The sequence below is a fragment of the Bombina bombina genome, chromosome 3 (assembly GCF_027579735.1).
Source record: "Bombina bombina isolate aBomBom1 chromosome 3, aBomBom1.pri, whole genome shotgun sequence".
NCBI classification, from domain to species: domain Eukaryota; kingdom Metazoa; phylum Chordata; class Amphibia; order Anura; family Bombinatoridae; genus Bombina; species Bombina bombina.
In genome coordinates this window covers 1,241,911,900-1,241,938,807 of record NC_069501.1, presented here as the reverse complement: position 1 = coordinate 1,241,938,807, position 26,908 = coordinate 1,241,911,900, and the positions used below count along the sequence as shown (strand labels likewise).

Below are 26,908 nucleotides of genomic sequence, written 5' to 3'. Positions count from 1 at the left end.
AAATAATAGAGCACATATATATATGTTATTAGTTATTTCTCTGGAAATACCACTGTTAGTATTTTGTCTCTGGAATATATTAGAGATCTGTACCTATGAGTTTATCAAAATTGGAATATGGATATAGGAGGTAAGGGTTCGTGTTAAAGAGCCATGTAAGTTAAATTAACCACCCACTATATGATATATATTGGGGACCTATACCTGTTAGTTTACCAGTGTTTAGTAGTTGTCTCTCTGGGAATATCAGAGACATATACCTTGAAATTTACCAAATGATACCTTACAGTTTGCCCAATGATAGAGAATACATGAAAATAATTTTCTCTCTGGAAATACCAGAGACCTATACATTTTAGTTTACCAAATGATAGAGCATATAGATATAAATATGAGTAGTTATCTCTCTGGAAATACCAGAGACCTATACCTATCAGTTTACTGAGTGCTACCTTTTAGGAAAAATCAAGGCTCATGTTAGGGAGCCCTTAGTGTTCCAAAATGTGATGAGGGAAACCTTCAGAGCAAATTATAATTATATACCTTTTAATACCAGTTAAATACCTAAAATATATAAGTAGACATAGCGGTTAAAACAGGGGGAGAGGGAAGGGGGACGCCACTGATGCTTTTCGCTGTAGTGGCTGTATCAAAGGATAACTACTCATATTTATATCTATATGCTCTATCATTTGGTAAACTAAAAGGTGTCATTCGGTAAACTAAAAGGAATAGGTCTCTGGTATTTCCAGAGAGAAAATTATTTCCATGTATGCTCTATCATTGGGCAAATTGTAAGGTATCATTCGGTAAATTTCAAGGTATAGGTCTCTGATATTCCCAGAGAGACAACTACTAAACACTGGTAAACTAACAGTTATAGGTCCCCAATATATATCATATAGTGGGTGGTTAATTTAACTTACATGGCTCTTTAACACGAACCCTTACCTCCTATATCCATATTCCAATTTTGATAAACTCATAGGTACAGATCTCTCATATATTACAGAGACAAAATACTAACAGTGGTATTTCCAGAGAAATAACTATTAACATATATATATGCTCTATTATTTGGTAAACAAAAAAAAACATTTGGTAAACCAAATATCTCTGGTACTCCCAGATAACCAACTACTCGTGTACATATGTATATGCTCTATCATTTGGTAAACTAAAAGGTATCATTGGGTAAATTAATAGGTATAGGTCTCTGGTATTTTTAGAGAGAAAAATTATTCTCATATATGTTTTATTTGGTAAACTGAAAGGTATCATTCGGTAAATTAAAAGGTATAGGTCTCTGGTATTTCCACAGAGGCAACCACTAACTCTGGAAAACCAATATGTACAGGTTTGTGGTACATATTGGGTGGCATTTTTTATCTATATGGCTCTTTAAACACGAGCCTTTACCTCCTACATCCATGTTCCATCATTGGTACACTTACAGGTACAGATCTTTAACATTTCCAGAGTTACAATACCAACAATGGTAAATTAACAGGTATAGGTCTCCTAGATATCTAGAGAAAAAAATCACCAATACTGCCAATCTACAGACATAGATCTCTGATATCTCTTCATCATATATTGAGAAGTCAATATATTTTTTATGGCTCACTAACACGAACCTTTATCTGATTATATTCATGCTCTATCACTGGTAAATTAACCAATATAAGTCTCTGGGGATATTACTATCAGTGATCATCTAATAGGGGTTAACTCACAGATGTAGGTCTCTGATATTTCTAGAGGGATTATTAACAATATCAGAAGTATTAGTTATCTGATATCCAGCATTTGATACCAGGCATTACCTTTAACCCTATGCTACCTAGGGATTCCTCTATCATTTTGTTCCAATTTATTATTTTACCCTACCCAGCCTTAGTAGGCATATGCTAACTTTAATGCACTATTTTTGTACCCTTCATTTTAACCAACTTAGTAAAAGTTAAGTTTTAAAGTTTTTCATTCTTTGCTCCAATTCTATTATTGTTCCATCAAAAGTTATGAGTGCTACATTTGTACTCTTTTTTCAGTTCTTTACTAATTTGTTATAATTTTTGTTTATAGGTGATACCCGGTTTGTTTACTACAGGGAGTGCAGAATTATTAGGCAAGTTGTATTTTTGAGGATTAATTTTATTATTGAACAACAACCATGTTCTCAATGAACCCAAAAAACTCATTAATATCAAAGCTGAATAGTTTTGGAAGTAGTTTTTAGTTTGTTTTTAGTTATAGCTATTTTAGGGGGATATCTGTGTGTGCAGGTGACTATTACTGTGCATAATTATTAGGCAACTTAACAAAAAACAAATATATACCCATTTCAATTATTTATTTTTACCAGTGAAACCAATATAACATCTCAACATTCACAAATATACATTTCTGACATTCAAAAACAAAACAAAAACAAATCAGTGACCAATATTGCCACCTTTCTTTGCAAGGACACTCAAAAGCCTGCCATCCATGGATTCTGTCAGTGTTTTGATCTGTTCACCATCAACATTGCGTGCAGCAGCAACCACAGCCTCCCAGACACTGTTCAGAGAGGTGTACTGTTTTCCCTCCTTGTAAATCTCACATTTGATGATGGACCACAGGTTCTCAATGGGGTTCAGATCAGGTGAACAAGGAGGCCATGTCGTTAGATTTTCTTCTTTTATACCCTTTCTTGCCAGCCACGCTGTGGAGTACTTGGACGCGTGTGATGGAGCATTGTCCTGCATGAAAATCATGTTTTTCTTGAAGGATGCAGACTTCTTCCTGTACCACTGCTTGAAGAAGGTGTCTTCCAGAAACTGGCAGTAGGACTGGGAGTTGAGCTTGACTCCATCCTCAACCCGAAAAGGCCCCACAAGCTCATCTTTGATGATACCAGCCCAAACCAGTACTCCACCTCGCTGGCGTCTGAGTCGGACTGGAGCTCTCTGCCCTTTACCAATCCAGCCACGGGCCCATCCATCTGGCCCATCAAGACTCACTCTCATTTCATCAGTCCATAAAACCTTAGAAAAATCAGTCTTGAGATATTTCTTGGCCCAGTCTTGACGTTTCAGCTTGTGTGTCTTGTTCAGTGGTGGTCGCTTTCAGCCTTTCTTACCTTGGCCATGTCTCTGAGTATTGCACACCTTGTGCTTTTGGGCACTCCAGTGATGTTGCAGCTCTGAAATATGGCCAAACTGGTGGCAAGTGGCATCTTGGCAGCTGCACGCTTGACTTTTCTCAGTTCATGGGCAGTTATTTTGCGCCTTGGTTTTTCCACACGCTTCTTGCGACCCTGTTGACTATTTTGAATGAAACGCTTGATTGTTCGATGATCACGCTTCAGAAGCTTTGCAATTTTAAGAGTGCTGCATCCCTCTGCAAGATGTCTCACTATTTTTTACTTTTCTGAGCCTGTCAAGTCCTTGTTTTGACCCATTTTGCCAAAGGAAAGGAAGTTGCATAATAATTATGCACACCTGATATAGGGTGTTGATGTCATTAGACCACACCCCTTCTCATTACAGAGATGCACATCACCTAATATGCTTAATTGGTAGTAGGCTTTCGAGCCTATACAGCTTGGAGTAAGACAACATGTATAAAGAGGATGATGTGGTCAAAATACTCATTTGCCTAATAATTCTGCACTCCCTGTAGAACACTGATGCATTTTCTTTCTCTGCTGGGCATTTTAAAATAATACTAAAAAAAAAAAGGTTTTCATAGTTTTGTTGCCATTTTTTTATTATGGTGCGGGCAGATCCACCAGTAGAGATGTGGGAGTTTTACTTAATCAATGAACTCCTATCCTTTGGACTTATTTATATCAAAGTAAGCTCTAACTTAAAACGTTTCATGTAAAAATATTTTAATATACTTAAAGGGACACAAAACCCTATAAGTAAATGTAGCCACCAATCAGCAAGCGCTACCCAGATTCTGAACCAAAAATGGGCCAGCTCCTAAGCTTACATTCCTGCTTTTTCAAATAAAGATAGCAAGAAAACGAAGAAAATTGAGAATACGAGTAAACTAAAAAGTTTCTTAAAATTGCTGCTTTATCTGAATCATGAAAGAAAAAATGTGGGTTGTGTGTCCCTTTAAATAGTGCTATTTCATAGACATGATACAGCTTGCTTAATTGAATTACCCTTGGGTTGTGTGTTCCTTTAAATAGTGCTATTTCATAGAAATGATACAGTTTGTTTAATGAATTTAATTACCCTTGGGTTGTGTGTTCCTTTAAATAGTGCTATTTCATAGAAATGATAGTTTGTTTAATTAATTTAATTACCCTTGGGTTGTGTGTCCCTTTAAATAGTGCTATTTCATAGACAAGATACAGCTTGCTTAATTTAATTACCCTTGGGTTGTGTGTCCCTTTAAATAGTGCTATTTAATAGACAAGATACAGCTTGCTTAATGAATTTAATTACCCTTTACATTTTCCCACTTTCTATATATTTTGCTTTAGTCTTCTGTGTGATCGGAGAACACAGGCTATACATACAGATTTCTTGTTCTGCTGGCTGCTGTCATAGCCCATAGTTGCATCACGAACATGAAGGATACCATAGGGCCCACAAAACTCTGGATATCTTTTGGGTGCTTCATAATTCCGGAGACGTTCAAATATTCTCTTGATGGTAGCCGGCTCGTAGCACAGGAAATAGGAAGTCTTTGAAATGTGATAACCGTATCTGCCAAAACAACAACAATATTACTTCCAAACAAGAAAAGAGAATTTCTTTGCTTCCCAATTTTACTCCCACAACAAGTGCCATGAAATCGCAGGATATATAACTTCTGTCTGACCCTTTAAATCACTCCCATTAGCCTCTATATTCATCCATTTCTTTATGAGCCAAAGTGGATAATTAGAAAATAAAAAAATACAGTAATTGTTGAATTTGAGAATAATAACAAAAAGACAGAAAATGTGTTGTACTATACCTATGTTATGGCTGCTAAAACTGTAGGGGTTAAATAAAATGACAGTAATTTGACATTGTAATATGTATTCCAGTTTTTATTTATTATTTGTTTGCTCTTGTGCTTATTTTCTTCTTGTACTTATGGGACATACCACTGTCCTCGAATAGGAAATTGTAAGGTTTCCAATGAGCTCCTATCCCACAGAACACTTCCTCTTAAAACAACCGTAAACTAATTGTACAGTCGAAATTGAAACGTGCACGGGTACATTTACATTTTAAATATAATTCTTTTTGCAATATACAGGTAGCCCTCAGTTTACACCGGGGTTAGGTTCCAGAAGGAATGGTTGTAAATCGAAACCGTTGTAAATTTAAACCCAGTTTATAATTTAAGTCAATGGGAAGTGAGGGAGTTCGGTTCCAGGCCCCTCTCAAAATTGTCATAAGTAACACCTAATACATTATTTTTAAAGCTTTGAAATGAAGACTTAAAATGCTAAACAGCATTATAAACCTAATAAAATAATCACACAACACAGAATATATAATTAAACTAAGTTAAATGAACAAAAACATTTGCTAAACAGCATTATAAACCTAATAAAAAAATTAAACAACACAGATTTCACTTGCATTTTTCTGCAAACAGTTCTTTCTATGCATTCCAATCTGGACTGATTTATAGACAGGAAGATCTCGTTCCTTTGAAATCTGCTTGATAGCTCAGGTCTAGTTAAACAGATTAATTTCGGCTTTGCTGCAACACAAGCGGACAGCTCCACCTACTGGCTATTTTAATAAATGCACTGCTTCTCAATGCTTTTCAATAGCAGTCACATGACTGGAAAAAAAGGTTGTTATTCTGAAACGGTGTAAATTGAACCGTTGTAAACCGAGGGCCACCTGTACTTTCATTAGCAGAAATGCTTCTAGTAAAAGTGCCCCATGCACTAGCAAACACTGCACCTTCTGAAAAGATTTCAATTTTGATCTTTCTATCCCTTTAAAAGGAAAACAACATAATTGCAAGTTACAAAACCTAACTACAGTTTAGGAATTGGCCACATGGTGTCACTAATGTTTATCAAACCATAATGTTTGACTAAAGTCTTGTGCCAATTTTTAAAGGTCCATTATAGTGGAAAATTATATGTTCTGCTTAGTTTGATGATATAATTGTAACACTAGGGACCCTGCCATAGTCACAGTACTGCTCATTTCTGTGGACAGCCATGAAATTGTAACATTCTGACGCATCCATGTATTGTTACAGCAACATTGTTGTTGTTTTTTCTTTTATACACAACCAGTCTGGTGTTTTCTTCTGGTAAAACGGTGAGCTTGTCTGCATACAATGTATATTGTTTGACTTTCAGAACTGAAATCACGAATAATGCAGGTTACACATGGTTGTTTATGTTTTTACACAGCACTTCCTTTCCATCCCGTTAAGCAGAAAACAGTACAAATGGATTAAATCAATGTGTTTAGAGCTTTATCAGGATTTAATTTCAGACTACAAATAACAGTCACTCATGACTTGCAACGTAACATAAGGATTAGGCTTAATTTGAAGAACAACAGAACAGCCTAAAAACGCAGGGTTGTGGTCAAGAGTAAGTGTGAGACACATAACATGTAAGCTAATACTCCTTAGCATGTACACTATGTGGCCAAAAGTATGTGGACACCACTACTAATTACTGAGTTCAGGTGTTTCAGACACACCCATTGCAACAGGTACATAAAATCCAGTGCACAGCCATGAAATCTCAAAAGATAAACGTTGACAGTAAAATGAGTCGTACTTAACGGCATAGTTACTTTAAACATGGCACTGTCATAGGATGCCACCTTTGCCAAAATTCTGTTTGTGAAATTTCTGCCGTATTAGATCTGCCCCAGTCAGCTGTAAGTGCTCTTATTGTGAAGTGGAAACATCTAGGAGCAACAACAGCCCAGGCACAAAGTGGTAGCAATGCAAAGTCACAGGGCAGGACCGCAGATAGCACATAAAAAACGCCAATCATTTATTGCACCACTGACTACAGAGTTCCAGACTGCCTCTGGAAGCAACATCAGCACAAGAACTGCGCGTTTCTATGGCGACGCAGCTGTACACAAGCCTCACATCAACATGTGAAATGCCAAGCATCATCTAGAGGGGTGTAAAGTACGCTTCCACTGGACTCTGGATCAATAGTAACATGTGCAATGCCAAGCATCATCTAGAGGGGAGTAAAGTACGCTTCCACTGGACTCTGGATCAATAGTAACATGTGCAATGCCAAACAACATCTAGAGGGGAGTAAAGTATGCTTCCACTGGACTCTGGATCAATAGTAACGTGCAACGCCAAGCATCATCTAGAGGGGTGTACAGTAAGCTTCCACTAGACTCTGGATCAATAGTAACGTGTGCAATGTCAAGCATCATCTAGAGCCTGGTTTCTCAACAGCCGGGCCGTGGCCCAGTACCGGGCCGTGATAGCCCTGCTGGTGGGCCCTGACCTGTCATGCCCCCACTGCACACTCTTACACCACTGCACACCAGGGGCAGACTGAGACCAATCAAGGCCCCAGGAAAACTGTCTCACACTGACCCAAATGTATTCAAATTTATGCAAATTAACATGGTAGCCTCCCTGCCCTAATCCCAACAGGCCCATCAACCTCCAGAGCCAGGACCCCCAACATTAAGGGCCAAAGAAAGGGCCCCCAACATCCAGGGCCAGACCTCACACTCCATGGCCCTCACAGCGACAGACCCTCGGCAGGACCCCCCACACTCCAGGGCCCCCTCTAAACCCACACTGAACTGCTTAGTTACTGATAGGGCAAATCCCTGCTGCTTACTATATATATATATATATATATATATATATAATCTATCTACCGGGCCCTGGACATGTCCAGCTAAAATTTACCGGGCCTTGAGGTCACTTTGGTTGAGAACCACTGATCTAGAGGGTAGTAAAGTACGCTTCCACTGGACTCTGGATCAATAGTAACGTGTGCAATGCCAAGCATTATCTAGAGGGGTGTAAAGTACGCTTCCACTGGACTCTGGATCAATAGTAACATGTGCAATGCCAAGCATCATCTAGAGGGGTGTAAAGTACGCTTCCACTGAACTCTGGATCAATAGTAATATGTGCAATGCCAAGCATCATCTGGAGGGGTGTAAAGTACACTTCCACTGGACTCTGGAGCAATAGTAACATGTGCAATGCCAATCATCATCTAGAGGGGTGTAAAGTACACTTCCACTGGACTCTGGAGCAATAGTAACATGTGCAATGCCAATCATCATCTAGAGGGGTGTAAAGTACGCTTCCACTGGACTCTGGAGCAATGGTAACGTGTCCAATGCCAAGCATCATCTAGAGGTGTGTAAAGTACGCTTCCACTGGACTCTGGAGCAATAGTAACATGTGCAATGCCAAGCATCATCTACAGGAGTGTACAGTAAGCTTCCACTGGACTCTGGAGCAATGGTAACGTGTCCAATGCCAAGCATCATCTAGAGGGGTGTAAAGTAAACGTCCACTGAACTCTTGAGCAATAGTAACATGTGCAATGCCAAGCATCATCTAGAGGGGTGTAAAGTACACTTCCACTGGACTCTGGTGCAATAGTAACATGTGCAATGCCAAGCATCATCTAGAGGGGTGTAAAGTACGCTTCCACTGGACTCTGGTGCAATAGTAACATGTGGAATGCCAAGCATCATCTAGAGGGGTGTAAAGTACGATTCCACTGGACTCTGGAGCAATAGTAACGTGTGCAATGCCAAGCATCATCTAGAGGGGTGTACAGTAAGCTTCCACTGGACTCTGGAGCAATAGTAACGTGTACAATGCCAAGCATCATCTAGAGGGGTGTAAAGTACGCTTACACACTGGACTCTGGAGCAATAGTAACGTGTGGAATGCCAAGCATCATCTAGAGGGGTGTAAAGTACGCTTACACTGGACTCTGGTGCAATAGTAACATGAGCAATGCCAAGCATCATCTAGAGGGGTGTACAGTAAGCTTCCACTGGACTCTGGAGCAATAGTAACATGAGCAATGCCAAGCATCATCTAGAGGGGTGTACAGTAAGCTTCCACTGGACTCTGGAGCAATAGTAACATGAGCAATGCCAAGCATCATCTAGAGAGGTGTAAAGTACGCTTCCACTGGACTCTGGAGCAATAGTAACGTGTGCAATGCCAAGCATCATCTAGAGTGGTGTAAAGTACGCTTCCACTGGACTCTGGAGCAATAGTAACGTGTGCAATGCCAAGCATCATCTAGAGGGGTGTAAAGTACGCTTACACACTGGACTCTGGAGCAATAGTAACGTGTGGAATGCCAAGCATCATCTAGAGGGGTGTAAAGTACGCTTACACTGGACTCTGGTGCAATAGTAACATGAGCAATGCCAAGCATCATCTAGAGGGGTGTACAGTAAGCTTCCACTGGACTCTGGAGCAATGGTAACGTGCAATGCCAAGCATTCTAGAGGGGTGTAAAGTACTCTTCCACTGAACTCTGGAGCAATAGTAACATGTGCAATGTCAAGCATCATCTAGAGGGGAGTAAAGTACGCTCCCACTGAACTCTGGAGCAATAGTAACGTATGCAATGCCAAGCATCATCTAGAGGGGTGTAAAGTACACTTCCACTGGACTCTGGAGCAAGGGGAACGTGTGCAATGCCAAGCATCATCTGGAGGGGTGTAAAGTACGCTTCCACTAGACTCTGGAGCAATAGTAACGTGTGCAATGCCAAGCATCCTCTAGAGGGGTGTAAAGTACGCTTCAACTGGACTCTGGAGCAATAGTAATGTGTGCAATGCCAAGCATCATCTAGAGGGGTGTAAAGTACGCTTCCACTGGACTCTGGAGCAAGGGGAACGTGTGCAATGCCAAGCATCATCTGGAGGGGTGTAAAGTACACTTCCACTGGACTCTGGAGCAAGGGGAACGTGTGCAATGCCAAGCATCATCTAGAGGGGTGAAAAGTACGCTTCCCCTGGACTCTGGAGCAATAGTAACATGTGCAATGCCAAGCATCATCTAGAGGGGTGTAAATTACACTTCCACTGGACTCTGGAGCAATGGTGATGTGTGCAATGCCAAACATCATCTAGAGAGATGTAAAGTACACTTCCACTGGACTCTGGAGCAATAGTAACATGCGCAATGCCAAGCATCATCTGGAGGGGTGTAAAGTACGCTTCCACTGGACTCTGGTGCAATAGTAACATGTGCAATGCCAAGCATCATCTAGAGGGGTGTAAAGTACGCTTCTACTGGACTCTTGAGCAATAATAAACGTGTGCAATGACAAGCATCATCTAGAGGGGAGTAAAGTACACTTCCACTGGACTCTGGTGCAATAGTAAAATGTGCAATGCCAAGCATCATCTGGAGGGGTGTAAAGTACGCCTCCACTGGACTCTGGAGCAATAGTAACATGTGCAATGCCAAGCATCATCTAGAGGGGCGTAAAGTACGCTTCTACTGGACTCTTGAGCAATAATAACGTGTGCAATGACAAGCATCATCTAGAGGGGTGTAAAGTACGCTTCTACTGGACTCTGGAGCAATAGTAACATGCGCAATGCCAAGCATCATCTGGAGGGGTGTAAAGTACACTTCCACTGGACTCTGGAGCAAGGGGAACGTGTGCAATGCCAAGCATCATCTGGAGGGGTGTAAAGTACGCTTCCACTAGACTCTGGAGCAATAGTAACGTGTGCAATGCCAAGCATCCTCTAGAGGGGTGTAAAGTACGCTTCAACTGGACTCTGGAGCAATAGTAATGTGTGCAATGCCAAGCATCATCTAGAGGGGTGTAAAGTACGCTTCCACTGGACTATGGAGCAAGGGGAACGTGTGCAATGCCAAGCATCATCTGGAGGGGTGTAAAGTACACTTCCACTGGACTCTGGAGCAAGGGGAACGTGTGCAATGCCAAGCATCATCTAGAGGGGTGAAAAGTACGCTTCCCCTGGACTCTGGAGCAATAGTAACATGTGCAATGCCAAGCATCATCTAGAGGGGTGTAAATTACACTTCCACTGGACTCTGGAGCAATGGTGATGTGTGCAATGCCAAACATCATCTAGAGAGATGTAAAGTACACTTCCACTGGACTCTGGAGCAATAGTAACATGCGCAATGCCAAGCATCATCTGGAGGGGTGTAAAGTACGCTTCCACTGGACTCTGGTGCAATAGTAACATGTGCAATGCCAAGCATCATCTAGAGGGGTGTAAAGTACGCTTCTACTGGACTCTTGAGCAATAATAAACGTGTGCAATGACAAGCATCATCTAGAGGGGAGTAAAGTACACTTCCACTGGACTCTGGTGCAATAGTAAAATGTGCAATGCCAAGCATCATCTGGAGGGGTGTAAAGTACGCCTCCACTGGACTCTGGAGCAATAGTAACATGTGCAATGCCAAGCATCATCTGGACGGGTGTAAAGTACGCTTCCACTGGACTCTGGTGCAATAGTAACATGTGCAATGCCAAGCATCATCTAGAGGGGCGTAAAGTACGCTTCTACTGGACTCTGGAGCAATAGTAACATGCGCAATGCCAAGCATCATCTGGAGGGGTGTAAAGTACACTTCCACTGGACTCTGGAGCAAGGGGAACGTGTGCAATGCCAAGCATCATCTAGAGGGGTGAAAAGTACGCTTCCCCTGGACTCTGGAGCAATAGTAACATGTGCAATGCCAAGCATCATCTAGAGGGGTGTAAATTACACTTCCACTGGACTCTGGAGCAATGGGGATGTGTGCAATGCCAAACATCATCTAGAGAGATGTATAGTACACTTCCACTGGACTCTGGTGCAATAGTAACATGTGCAATGCCAAGCATCATCTGGAGGGGTGTAAAGTACGCCTCCACTGGACTCTGGAGCAATAGTAACATGTGCAATGCCAAGCATCATCTGGACGGGTGTAAAGTACGCTTCCACTGGACTCTGGTGCAATAGTAACATGTGCAATGCCAAGCATCATCTAGAGGGGCGTAAAGTACGCTTCTACTGGACTCTTGAGCAATAATAACGTGTGCAATGACAAGCATCATCTAGAGGGGTGTAAAGTACGCTTCTACTGGACTCTGGAGCAATAGTAACATGTGCAATGCCAAGCATCATCTAGAGGGGTGTAAAGTACACTTCCACTGGACTCTGGTGCAATAGTAACGTGTGCAATGCCAAGCATCATCTAGAGGGGTGTAGAGTACACTTCCACTGGACTCTTGAGCAATAGTAACGTGTGCAATGCGAAGCATCATCTAGAGGGGTGTAAAGTACGCTTCCACTGGACTCTGGAGCAATAGTAACGTATGCAATGCCAAGCATCATCTAGAGGGGAGTAAAGTACGCTTCCACTGGACTCTGCAGCAATGGTAACGTGTGCAATGCCAAGCATCATCTAGAGGGGTGTAAAGTACGCTTCCACTGGACTCTTGAGCAATAGTAACGTGTGCAATGCCAAGCATCATCTGGAGGGGTGTAAAGTACACTTCCACTGGACTCTGGTGCAATAGTAACATGTGCAATGCCAAGCATCATCTAGAGGGGAGTAAAGTACGGTTCCACTGGACTCTGGAGCAATGGTAACTTGTGCAATGCCAAGCATCATCTAAAGGGGTGTAAAGTACTCTTCCACTGGACTCTGGTGCAATAGTAACATGTGCAATGCCAAGCATCATCTGGAGGGGTGTAAAGTACGCTTACACTGGACTCTGGTGCAATAGTAACATGTGCAATGCCAAGCATCATCTAGAGGGGTGTAAAGTACGTTTCCACTGGACTCTGGAGCAATAGTAACATGAGCAATGCCAAGCATCATCTAGAGGGGTGTACAGCAAGCTTCCACTGGACTCTGGAGCAATAGTAACATGAGCAATGCCAAGCATCATCTAGAGAGGTGTAAAGTACGCTTCCACTGGACTCTGGAGCAATAGTAACGTGTGCAATGCCAAGCATCATCTAGAGTGGTGTAAAGTACGCTTCCACTGGACTCTGGAGCAATAGTAACGTGTGCAATGCCAAGCATCATCTAGAGGGGTGTAAAGTATGCTTACACACTGGACTCTGGAGCAATAGTAACGTGTGCAATGCCAAGCATCATCTAGAGTGGTGTAAAGTACGCTTACACTGGACTCTGGTGCAATAGTAACATGTGCAATGCCAAGCATCATCTAGAGGGGTGTAAAGTACGTTTCCACTGGACTCTGGAGCAATAGTAACATGAGCAATGCCAAGCATCATCTAGAGGGGTGTACAGTAAGCTTCCACTGGACTCTGGAGCAATGGTAACGTGCAATGCCAAGCATTCTAGAGGGGTGTAAAGTACTCTTCCACTGAACTCTGGAGCAATAGTAACATGTGCAATGTCAAGCATCATCTAGAGGGGAGTAAAGTACGCTCCCACTGAACTCTGGAGCAATAGTAACGTATGCAATGCCAAGCATCATCTAGAGGGGTGTAAAGTACACTTCCACTGGACTCTGGAGCAAGGGGAACGTGTGCAATGCCAAGCATCATCTGGAGGGGTGTAAAGTACGCTTCCACTAGACTCTGGAGCAATAGTAACGTGTGCAATGCCAAGCATCCTCTAGAGGGGTGTAAAGTACGCTTCCACTGGACTCTGGAGCAATAGTAATGTGTGCAATGCCAAGCATCATCTAGAGGGGTGTAAAGTACGCTTCCACTGGACTCTGGAGCAAGGGGAACGTGTGCAATGCCAAGCATCATCTAGAGGGGTGTAAAGTACACTTCCACTGGACTCTGGAGCAAGGGGAACGTGTGCAATGCCAAGCATCATCTAGAGGGGTGAAAAGTACGCTTCCCCTGGACTCTGGAGCAATAGTAACATGTGCAATGCCAAGCATCATCTAGAGGGGTGTAAATTACACTTCCACTGGACTCTGGAGCAATGGTGATGTGTGCAATGCCAAACATCATCTAGAGAGATGTAAAGTACACTTCCACTGGACTCTGGAGCAATAGTAACATGCGCAATGCCAAGCATCATCTGGAGGGGTGTAAAGTACGCTTCCACTAGACTCTGGTGCAATAGTAACATGTGCAATGCCAAGCATCATCTAGAGGGGTGTAAAGTACGCTTCTACTGGACTCTTGAGCAATAATAACGTGTGCAATGACAAGCATCATCTAGAGGGGAGTAAAGTACACTTCCACTGGACTCTGGTGCAATAGTAACATGTGCAATGCCAAGCATCATCTGGAGGGGTGTAAAGTACGCCTCCACTGGACTCTGGAGCAATAGTAACATGTGCAATGCCAAGCATCATCTGGACGGGTGTAAAGTACGCTTCCACTGGACTCTGGTGCAATAGTAACATGTGCAATGCCAAGCATCATCTAGAGGGGTGTAAAGTACGCTTCTACTGGACTCTTGAGCAATAATAACGTGTGCAATGACAAGCATCATCTAGAGGGGTGTAAAGTAAGCTTCTACTGGACTCTGGAGCAATAGTAACATGTGCAATGCCAAGCATCATCTAGAGGGGTGTAAAGTACACTTCCACTGGACTCTGGTGCAATAGTAACGTGTGCAATGCCAAGCATCATCTAGAGGGGTGTAAAGTACGCTTCCACTGGACTCTTGAGCAATAGTAACGTGTGCAATGCCAAGCATCATCTAGAGGGGAGTAAAGTACGCTTCCACTGGACTCTGGAGCAATGGTAACGTGTGCAATACCAAGCATCATCTAGAGGGGAGTAAAGTACGCTTCCACTGGACTCTGGAGCAATGGTAACTTGTGCAATGCCAAGCATCATCTAAAGGGGTGTAAAGTACGCTTCCACTGGACCCTGGTGCAATAGTAACATGTGCAATGCCAAGCATCATCTAGAGGGGTGTAAAGTACGCTTCCCCTGGACTCTGGTGCAATAGTAACATGTGCAATGCCAAGCATCATCTAGAGGGGAGTAAAGTACGCTTCCACTGGACTCTGGAGCAATAGTAACATGTGCAATGCCAAGCATCATCTAGAGGGGTGTAAAGTACGCTTCCACTGGACTCTGGAGCAATAGTAACATGTGCAATGCCAATCATCATCTGGAGGGGTGTAAAGTACGCTTCCACTGGACTCTGGAGCAATAGTAACATGTGCAACGCCAAGCATCATCTAGAGGGGTGTAAAGTACGCTTCCACTGGACTCTGGAGCAATAGTAGCATGTGCAATGCCAATCATCACCTGGAGGGGTGTAAAGTACGCTTCCACTGGACTCTGGAGCAATAGTAACATGTGCAATGCCAATCATCATCTGGAGGGGTGTAAAGTACGCTTCCACTGGACTCTGGAGCAATAGTAACATGTGCAATGCCAATCATCATCCGGAGGGGTGTAAAGTACGCTTCCACTGGACTCTGGAGCAATAGTAACGTATGCAATGCCAAGCATCATCTAGAGGGGAGTAAAGTACGCTTCCACTGGACTCTGGAGCAATGGTAACGCGTGCAATGCCAAGCATCATCTAGAGGGGTGTAAAGTACACTTCCACTGGACTATGGTGTAATAGTAACATGTACAATGCCAAGCATCATCTAGAGGGGTGTAAAGTATGCTTCCACTGGAATCTGGAGCAATAGTAACGTGTGCAATGCCAAGCATCATCTAGAGGGGTGTAAAGTACGCTTCCACTGGACTCTGGAGCAATAGTAACATGTGCAATGCCAAGTATCATCTAGAGGGGTGTAAAGTACGCTTCCACTGGACTCTGGAGCAATGGTAACGTGTGCAATGCCAAGCATCATCTGGAGGGGTGTAAAGTACACTTCCACTGGACTCTGGAGCAATGGTAACGTGTGCAATGCCAAGCATCATCTGGAGGGGTGTAAAGTACACTTCCACTGGACTCTGGAGCAATGGTAATGTGTGCAATGCCAAGCATCATCTGGAGGGGTGTAAAGTACGCTTCCACTGGACTCTGGGGCAATATTAACATGCTCTGGAGTCATGGATCTCGCTTCACTATCTAGTAGTCTGATGGAAGAATCTGGGTGTGGCAGATGTCAGGATAATGCTACCTAAATTCAAATAAAATGCAGCACCATCAAGTTCATCAGCAAAATTATTTTATTCGTTTTAACCAGGAGCAGGTATAAAATAATCAGGACTACGTTTCGGGTTGTTAACCCTTAGTCATGTCTGTGGTACAATGAAGTGCATCACCTTAAATACCTTAGCACAGGTGTTAAACTCCTCCCATCTCATCATGACATCATTAGTCAAAAGGGACATCATCTCCCAACAAAATACATAAACATAATTACACCACACAATTAAAATACAGAATATTAGAAAACAGTCAATACAATTATTTTACAAAAATTGATTTAGATCATAATCTCTATTCATCCCCTTGGGGGTTAATGCATCAAGTTTGTGAATCCATAGCATCTCCCTCTTTTTTTAATAGGGATTCCCTATTCTGTCCCCTTCTGGGAGGAGGTTCCCAATCTATGATCTGGAACCTCAGTTGTGCAATGGAGTGGCCAGCCTCCAAAAAATGGCATGCTACTAGTGCTTCAGAATTTTTCCTCCTAATGCTAGATTTGTGCTGCATAATTCTGTCAGGTACACTTTGGGTCGTTTTGCCAATATACATTTTGGCACATGGGCATTTAATGAAGTACACCACAAAGGTAGCATTACAGGTAAAGTATCCATTAACACCATATTTTCTACCAGTATAAGGATGGAAAAAATTGTCGCCCTTGACCAGGCTGCGACAACTGGAGCAGCCTAGGCAAGGAAAGCAACCCTTCTTTTGGCTTGCCAGATAACCCATATTATCTCTCTTTAGACTCCCCACATCTGCTCTAACTAAAGAATCCCTTAGATTAGGAGAGTGGGTATAAATCTCTATCCCCGGATTACAATCCCTTATTATATGCCAATGGTGTCTAATAATACGTTGGATATCATGACCAAGGGTATTGAATTCTGAAACAAAAACAATCCTATCCGGTTTACTTTTTTTCTCAGTTAGCTTGAGGGCCTCATGTGTTGTTCTCTTCACTTCTTCTATATTCCTATTGATGAGCTCTACAGGATAACCCCTCTCCAGAAAACGCTTGCCCTCATCAATTAACCTATCACTCACGAAACCCTCTTCTTTCACTATTCTCCTTACTCTTAGGAGTTGGCTTTTTGGCAATGATTGTTTTAGCGTAGGAGGGTGGGCACTAGTATAAGGGAGCAAGGTATTGCGATCAGTCTCTTTACCAAATAGATCCGTGTATAAATGGCCATTGTATTTGTACACTTTTGTGTCTAAAAAATTGACACTCTTCACTCCAAATGAGTGTAAATTTAATAAATCTGGAGTTATTATTTAACATCTCTACAAACGTTTTTAGGGATCCAACATCGCCCAACCAAATGCCATTCTCAGATACCAAATGTTATTCATACTAGTTCATATACAGGTTAGCATAGGTAGGGGCAACATTGGATCCCATTGCTGTACCTTGGCATTGGATGTAAAAGGTGCCCTGGAACAAAAAATAATTACAATATAAAATAATTTCCAGAAGTTCTATCAGGAATTGCTGTTCGTTACACACAACAGTGTCATTGATGTGATCAAGTGCATACTAGCAGAAAGTAAGACATTTGATGTTTTTGGAGGTGTACAAGCTCACACTGTCAAAAGTGTACAAATACAATGGTTATTTATACACGGATCTATTTGGTAAAGAGACTGATTGCAATACCTTGCTCCATTATACTAGTGCCCACCCGGCCACACTAAAACAATCATTGCCAAAAAGCCAACTGCTAAGAGTAAGGAGAATAGTGAAAGATGAGGGTTTGGTGAATGATAGGTTAATTGATTTTTGGAGGCTGGCCACTCTATTGCACAACTGAGGTTCCAGATCATAGATTGTGAACCTCCTCCCAGAAGGGGACAGAATAGGGAATCCCTATTAAAAAAGAGGGAGATGCTATGGATTCACAAACTTGATGCATTAACCCCCAAGGGGATGAATAGAGATTATGATCTAAATCAATTTGTGTAAAAATAATTGTATTGACTATTTTCTAATATTCTGTATTTTAATTGTGTGGTGTAATTATGTTTACGTATTGTGTTGGGAGATGACGTCCCTTTAACTTACTTTTTTGACTAATGATGTCATGATGAGATGACACCTGTGCTAAGGTATTTAAGGTGATGAACTTCATTGTACCACAGACATGACTAAGGGTTAACAACCCGAAACGTAGTCCTGATATTTTATACCTGCTCCTGGTTAAAAGGAATAAAAGAAGTTTGCTGATGAACTTGATGGTGCTACCTTTTTTTTAAATTTTGATATTTCATAAGGTATGCAGTAACCTTTTGGCGTGCACACTTGTTCTGCTTTGGTGCTGGATCTCCCTTGGGATTGTAGGATAATGCTACCTATCGTAATACATAGTGTCTACAACTTTAAATTAATGCTGATGGTTTTGGAATGAGATGTCCAACAAACATTTGGTCATATAGTGTATAAAGTTGTGCTCATAAGTTTACATACCCTGGCAGAATTTATGATTTCTTGGCCATTTTTCAGAGAATATGAATGATAAAAAAAAACCTTTTCTTTCACTCATGGTTAGTGTTTGGCTGAAGCCATGTATTATCAATCAACTGTGTTTACTCTTTTTACATCATAATGACAACAGAAACTACCCAAATGACCCTGATCAAAGTTTAGATACCCTGGTGATTTTAGCCTAATAACATGCACACAAATTGACACAAAGGGGTTTGAATGGCTATTAAAGGTAAGCATCCTCACCTGTGATCTGTTTGCTTGTAATTAGTGTGTGTGTATAAAAGGTAAATGAGTTTCTGGACTCCTGACAGACCCTTGCATCTTTCATCCAGTGCTGCACTGATATTTCTGGATTCTGAGTCACATGGAAAGCAAAAGAATTGTCAAAGGATCTGCGGGAAAAGGTAGTTGAACTGTATAAAACAGGAAACGGATATAAAAAGATATCCAAAGAATTGAGAATGCCAATCAGCAGTGTTCAAACTCTAATCAAGAAGTGGAAAATGAGGGGTTCTGTTGAAACCAAACCACGGTCAGGTAGACCAACTAAAATTTCAGCAAGCCACAACTGCCAGGAAAATTGTTTGGGATGCAAAGAAAAACCCACAAATAACTTCAGGTGAAATACAGGACTCTCTGAAAACTTGTGGTGTGGCTGTTTCAAGATGCACAATAAGAGGCACTTGAAGAAAGATGGGCTGCATGGTCGAGTCGCCAGAAGAAAGCCATTACTATGCAAATGTCACAAAGATACCGCTTACAATATACCAAACAGCACAGAGACAAGCCTCAAACATTCTGGCACAAAGTCATTTGGAGTGATGAGACCAAAATTGAGTTTTTTGTCCACAACCATAAACGCTACATTTGGAGAGCAGTCAACAAGGCCTATGATGAAAGTTACACCATTCCTACTGTGAAACACTGAGGTGGATCGCTGATGTTTTGGGGATGTGTGAGCTACAAAAGGCACAGGAAATCTGGTCAGAATTGATGGCAAGATGAATGCAGTATGTTATCAAAAATACTGGAGGAAAATTTGCATTCATCAGCCCGGCAGCTGCGCATGGGACATACTTGGACATTCCAACATGACAATGATCCTAAACACAAGGCCAAGTCGACCTGTCATTGGCTACAGCAGAATAAAGTGAAGGTTCTGGAGTAGCCATTTCAGTCTCCTGACCTCAAAATCATTGAGCTACTCTGGGGAGATCTCAAACGTGCAGTTCTTGCAAGACAATCCAAGAATTTACAGGAGCTGGAGGCTTTTTGCCAGGAAGAATGGTCAGCTTTACCATCTGAGAAGATAAAGAGCCTCATCCACAAATAACACAAAAGACTTCAAGCTGTCATTGATGTTAAAAGGGGCAATCCCAGAGGCAGAACTTTTTTTCATTTCCTGCGATTAGATTTTTTTTAGTGAAATTTTTTCTGCAGTGTCTTAAAGAAGCTGGTGTTGCTGGGTGCATGAGGACAGGTTCATGTACAGCCTGTGTATACACCATATACACACACCCCACATACACACACACACCATATATATATATATATATATATATATATATATACACACACACACACTATATATATATATATATATATATATATATATATATATATATATATATATATATATATACACACACACCATATACACGCACACCCCATACACGCACACCCCATATATACACACACCATATATATATATATATATATATATATATATACACACACACACACACCATATACATACATACACACACACCATACACACAGTGGTATACTAAATAAAGTCTTTGATGGCTACAAACAGGACACAATGTTGGAATCTTACTGTAGAACCTATGAAAATGACTAAACTAACTCATCTATTCTCAAATAGAGATACAGCTAATATCTGGAGCTCCTGAGGACTGGATACCCTATTTTACCAAATATGAGTCAATATTAATCTATACAATTCCCATGCAGACATGTGCTCTTTGGCTTAATGCTTATTTTTGATGCATATGTGCACATGGGGATCTGGATGGGAAGGGGACATATGCCTCCCACTGGAATTTTGGTTCTCTGTATATTAAAAAAAAAAATCACTTTATTAACTTTTTTATATCAATGAGACTTTAGAAAAAACAAACAAAAACAATGTGTACAAAAAGCAAATTTATCATGCTGCATATTATGCCACTGTACTGATTTTTAAGGGCATTTTATTTTTTTGTTTCCTCCCATTACATACTTTTTTTTCTCTGAGAACCCATGTATGTGCAAATTAATTACCAATAAGTGAATACAGAGCATCTTTAAATCCCTTTCATTAAGGATTATTGTTTTTTCCCAGGTGCAAAGAGAGAGACACACCACTTGTATAAGTGGTGTACTGTTTTTCAGTTAATCGGCACTGATAGAATAAACCTGAATCCCTCAACACAAACATATGCTTCTCAATTAAACATTCTTTTAATAAAATCCCAGTGTTTGCTGTCCCTTTACTCTAAGAACAATCTCCTCTTGTGACATTTTCCCCATAAATTCCCTGATGATAACAATTGTACCTCTATTATTAAGTTTTTTGCTACTTCATTGTCAACTAGTTGAATGCAGATCCCATGCCACTGAAGTGCAGTGGAGCAATCTACATACGGCTAACTACCTAGTCTCACCGTTTCCATGGGCTCTTTTGTACAGACCTGCCCCTGTCTAAGTCCTGCACACATCTCCTACTGCAGCACATCGCATATTCTTGGAGACCGGCAATGTGCGCTCTATGACTCAGCGGCGTATCACCTACGGCACGTCTTAGGACTATGATTTACATTCCATAGGCTCATTACACAGACCTGCCCCTGCATTAATAATTCAATAGCGCCGAGCAGTGGTGCGGCGGTAGTGTGAGAAGAGGGCTGAGTGAGAGCAGGAAAATAGCGCACAACAAATGTTTACATTGCACACATCTCCTACTGCAGCGCATCGCATAATTCTTGGAGACTGGCAATGTGTGCTGTATGCCTCAGCGGCGTATCACCTACAGCACATCTTAGGACTATGATTTACATTCCGTGGGCTCATTACACAGACCTGCCCGTGCATCAGTGTACAGCATGTGTAACCTCATCACCCACTTGCACAGCATTTCTCCGGTATATGGGATCTTGCAAGTCACCATGCTGTACACTGATGCAGGGGCAGGTCTGTGTAATGAGCCCACGGAAAGTAAATCATAGTGACGTGCTGTAGGCGATACGCCGCTGAGGCATACAGCACAAATTGCCGGTCTCCAAGAATTATGTGATGCACTGCAGTAGGAGATGTTTGTTGTGTGCTAGCTTCTTTTCCTGCTCTCACTCAGCCCTCTTCTCACACTACCGCCGCACCACCGCTCGGCGTTATTGAATAACACAATAATAAAAAAAATAAAAAAGCTTTTACTCCTTCTGCTTGCCCACAGCAGGGCTAAAGGTAAAAAAAAAAACACATGCCCTGTGCCCAGAACTGACTTACCTTGCAGTCGCAGAAGCCGTTCTGGCGGGTAAAAGTAACAATAATGATATTGCATCTAAAAAAGTATAAATTTCGGAGCAGAGTAGCCATTAGCCAATAATTTCAAAGTACTGTCTGCACTAAAGCACTGGCCAGAAAAGAAAAAAAAATTCTGTTGTAGAAAAAATTATCTGCTTAACAGACCTGGCCGTTCTTTCTGCAGGCAGGCTCCACTTTCTGTGATAATATCGCAGATCGCACTATGTTCTGCCTTGGGGGGGGGGGGGGGGGGGGCAATACACAGTATTAAGAACTGGGGTATGTAAACTTTTGAAACACACTCTCCACTGCTGCAGATCCCAAAACGAGGCTTGTGACAAAACTGAGCAGTGACTGGAATAGTCCATCCAGACTTGGCTATGGGGGTGCTAGGCTGTAAAAACGGCCAGGAGGACCATGATAAACATAGTAAAGAAAAAGGAACAGCCGCACTAATAAGGCACCAAGGAGAAGGGCTGATAAAAACAAAAATGTATTGGAACAGTTTAAAATAAGGTATGTGGCAGGCAAACATCCTGACTAGTTTCGCGCTCACAGGAGCACTTAATCAGAGGATGTGTTTGCATGTGCAAGCCCCCTATTTAAAGGGACAGCATAATCAATTAATTAAACTAAATTAAAAACATAAGTACATATGTACATAAAAACTGACAAATTCATATATTTAAGTCATCTACATTACAGTGGAGAAACAGAAAACACGTAATAAACATAAATAAAAGAAGATAGATATTAACAATACTGCATTAGCACAATTCACCTGAAATAAATGCAATAAATTTCATTTTCATTCATATGTATGTATAATTATGTTCTTATTCTGTTGGTTTTCATATATCTCATTAATGAACAAAGTAACCTTATGAAATCAATATGATTAGGCTGCATCATCATATGTTATGACCCCATAATAAAAAATATTGAATATATATATATATATATATATATATATATATAAAATAAACCTAATTAAGGGGTACTATATATTAATTTTCAACACACTATGTTGGCCTCAATCAAATAATTTCTGTGGACACACATATCAAATAGAACAATTCAAGAACAATTAATATTTTAACACTTGATGATGTTTCTATATAGCAATAAATATTTATTCTATAAAATACCTCAAATCCCATTCACGGTTGAGACCTAAAGGAGATAAGGTTTTTAATTTGTATATCCAATACAATTCTTGCTTCAGCAATAATATAAGCCTATCTCCCCCTCTTATTGGATGAAAGACTCTGTCGATAACACGAACCTCCATATTAAACACATTACTCATATGTACAAAATTAAAATGACGTGCTATGGCAGATTCTTTGACATATTCTTTGGTGTCCCTGATGTGCTCTCTTATCCTTGTTCTCAATTCCCTAGTAGTCTGACCTGTATATTGTAGGGAACAAAGTTTGCATTCCAGAAGGTAAACCACATAAGTGGTCCGGCAATTAGCATAGAATTTACTCATAAATTCCTCTCCAGTAACTGTACTTTTAAATCCACTACCAATGTGCAATACGTTACAAGTGATGCAAGGACCTAATCCACATCTATAGGTACCTTTTCTCTTTATCCAGTCACTGCTTTTATTCCTTTCAGCACATACCAAGCTTGGAGATAATCTAGTTGATAATGTAGAAGCTCTTTTTGAGACAAATCTACATTTATCTGTTAACAAACTCAAAACTGGATCATCTCCAAGCATGTTCATGTTCTTTTTTAAAATATGACAAATCTGAAAGAATTGGTTGGAATACTCAGTGTAAAAAACTATGCTCTCCTGGTTTATAGTCTCCTTCCTTATACAACCCTGAATAAGGTCTGTTTGCGTCATATTTTTCACTTCCTCACACGTATTTATAAGATCCTTCCTATTGTACCCTCTATTAGTAAGACGTTCTATAAGAGCCCCTGCTTGTTTATCAAACAACTCAGTGGAATTCGTGTTCCTGTGCAAACGCATAAATTGACTCCTAGGAATAGAAAGTACTAAATGCCCGGCAGCTGCGCATAGGACATACTTGGACATTCCAACATGACAATGATCCTAAACACAAGGCCAAGTCGACCTGTCATTGGCTACAGCAGAATAAAGTGAAGGTTCTGGAGTGGCCATTTCAGTCTCCTGACCTCAATATCATTGAGCTACTCTGGGGAGATCTCAAACGTGCAGTTCATGCAAGACAATCCAAGAATTTACAGGAACTGGAGGCTTTTTGCCAGGACGAATGGGCAGCTTTACCATCTGAGAAGATAAAGAGCCTCATCCACAAATACAACAAAACACTTCAAGCTGTCATTGATGTTAAAAGGGGCAATACACGGTATTAAGAACTGGGGTATGTAAACTTTTGATCAGGGTCATTTAAGTAGTTTATGTTGTCATTATGATTTAAAAAGAGTAAACACAGTTGATTGATAATAAATGGCTTAAGTCAAACACTAACCATGAGTGAAAGAAAAGGTGTATTATTATTCTCTGAAAATGGCCAAAAAATCATAAATTCTGCCAGGGTATGTAAACTTGTGAGCACAACTGTAAATAACAAAAATTATGCTTACCTGATAATTTCCTTTTCTTCCGTTGGAAAGAGTCCACAGCTGCATTCATTACTTTTGGGAAATAAGAACTTGGCCACCAGGAGGAGGCAGACACCCCAGCCAAAGGCTTAAATACCCCTCCCACTTCCCTCATCCCCCATTCATTCTGCTAAGGAACAAGGAACAGTAGAAGAAATATCAGGGTGAAAAAATGTGCCAGAAGAATAAAAAGATGCCCCACGTAGAAAAAGTGTGGGGAGCTGTGGAGTCTTTCCAACGGAAGAGTCCACAGCTGCATTCATTACTTTTGGGAAAACAATACCAAAGCTAAAGAGGACACTGAATGCCAAAACGGGAGGGTACAATCGGCGGCCCATTCTGACGGCACCAAGCCAGAAACCACTACCAAACAAAAACCCTGCTTCGTCCGAAGCCGAGAAAACTTTGAAAAGGAAACGCCCCAAGGGCACTGACCCGCAGATAGTCCAGAAGCCTAGCTAGAGACCACAAAATCGGACTCAACTGAGCTAACAGTCCTCCAGGAGACAACGTCGCCCAACAGGCGGTCCCTCACCAAGGGATCAGGCAAAGAAAAAACAAAAGATCACCACAAAATCCATAAAAGAAAAACACCCAATAGCGAGCCCAGCTCACAAATACCCAAATGGTTCCTGACAGACAAGGGGAGGCTACGCCCAGACCAAGAAGAAACCAGAGGTTTAGGACCGGCCTTGAAACAGAGAAACCTTTTTCTCAACATCGTGCAAAAGCACGAAAGACAACTGAAGACGGAGTCCTCACATCGTCAGAATTAAGAATACTAAAGTATTCAGACAAAAAAAAAAAACGTGCAACAGACCCAGACAAAAAACCCTGAGTCAAGAACACGCAACTATCATTAGGATGACACAGAAGAATACTTGCTGAGAAGTAAAAAGCGGCCAGCAAGAAAACGGATTGCAAAAGGAGAACTCCCAGACAGAGGACACACTTCCAGGCAATCGAAGCTGCTAGACTTACACACAGGGCTCCAAAAGGGGAAGCACATAACCTCAACGAGACCCACTGCACCCCCAAGAGAGAGAGAGAGATTACACCCAGAACCCGAAGGTGAATGGTAACCCGGGACCCTCAACTTGTAAACCAAGGGGGCTAGCTACAATGCCAACCTAGATCCTGAAGATGACAACGCATCTCAGAACCGACTCCCAACCGGGCCAGCCCAAGCATCGGTAGGTCTTAAAAACAGAACAGAAGAACTCCAACACCAACTAAAAAACGAGCGAAAGAATGGCCACAGCCATCACAACAGAGCATGGGTGCCGACTCCTTAGAAACAGACGACAAGGCCGTAGACCCAAAGGAATCTAACAAAAAGGAAATGTAAGCTTACCTGATAAATTTATTTGTTTTACGATATGACAAGTACACGGATTTCATCCGTACTTGTGGGATTAAACCTCCTGCTAGCAGGAAGTGGCAAAGAGCACCACAGCAGAGCTGTATATATAGCTCCTCCCTTCCCTCCCCCTCCAGTCATTCGACCGAAGTTAGGAAGAGAAAGGAAAAGCCAAAGGTGCAGAGGTGACTGAAGTTTAATAAAAATAAGTACATACCTGTCTTAGAAATGACAGGGTGGGCCGAGGACTCGTCATATCGTAAAAGAAATAAATTTATCAGGTAAGCATAAATTTCCTTTTCTTTTACGAGATATGACGAGTCCACGGATTTCATCCTTACTTGTGGGATACAATACCAAAGCTACAGGACACGGATGAAAGGGAGGGACAAGACAGGAAACTAAACGGAAGGCACCACTGACTGAAGAACCTTTCTCCCAAAACCAGCCTCAGAAGAAACAAAAGTATCAAATTTGGAAAATTTGGAAAAAATGTGAAGAGACGACCAAGTTGCAGCCTTGCAAATCTGTTCAACAGAAGCATCGTTTTTAAATGCCCATGAGGAAGCCACAGGCTTGATTCTGGTCAGAGCCTGACAAAAAGACTGAACGTCTGGAACATCTGCCAAACGTTTGTGTAGCAAAATTGACAAAGCAGAGATTTGTCCCTTTAAGGAACTCGCTGATAACCCTTTCTCCAATCCTTCTTGGAGAAAAGACAGAATCCTGGGAATCCTAACTCTACTCCATGAGTAGCCCTTGGATTCGCACCAATAAAGATATTTACGCCATATCTTATGGTCTATCTTTCTAGTAACAGGCTTACGTGCCTGAATCAAAGTATCAATGACCGAATCAGAGAACCCCCGCTTAGATAA

At 41.4% G+C, this 26,908-nt stretch overlaps 1 protein-coding gene across 2 annotated transcripts in view; it reads right to left on the bottom strand.

The window, feature by feature from the left end:
• The window catches only part of PGM2L1 (phosphoglucomutase 2 like 1), a 292,082-nt gene that overhangs the window by 29,023 nt on the left and 236,151 nt on the right, over nucleotides 1-26,908 (bottom strand). For both annotated transcript variants that reach the window (XM_053708758.1, XM_053708759.1), the window contains one exon: nucleotides 4,520-4,709. In XM_053708758.1, the coding sequence (XP_053564733.1) occupies nucleotides 4,520-4,709 (190 nt within the window). The remainder of the gene's footprint in view (nucleotides 1-4,519; nucleotides 4,710-26,908) is intronic.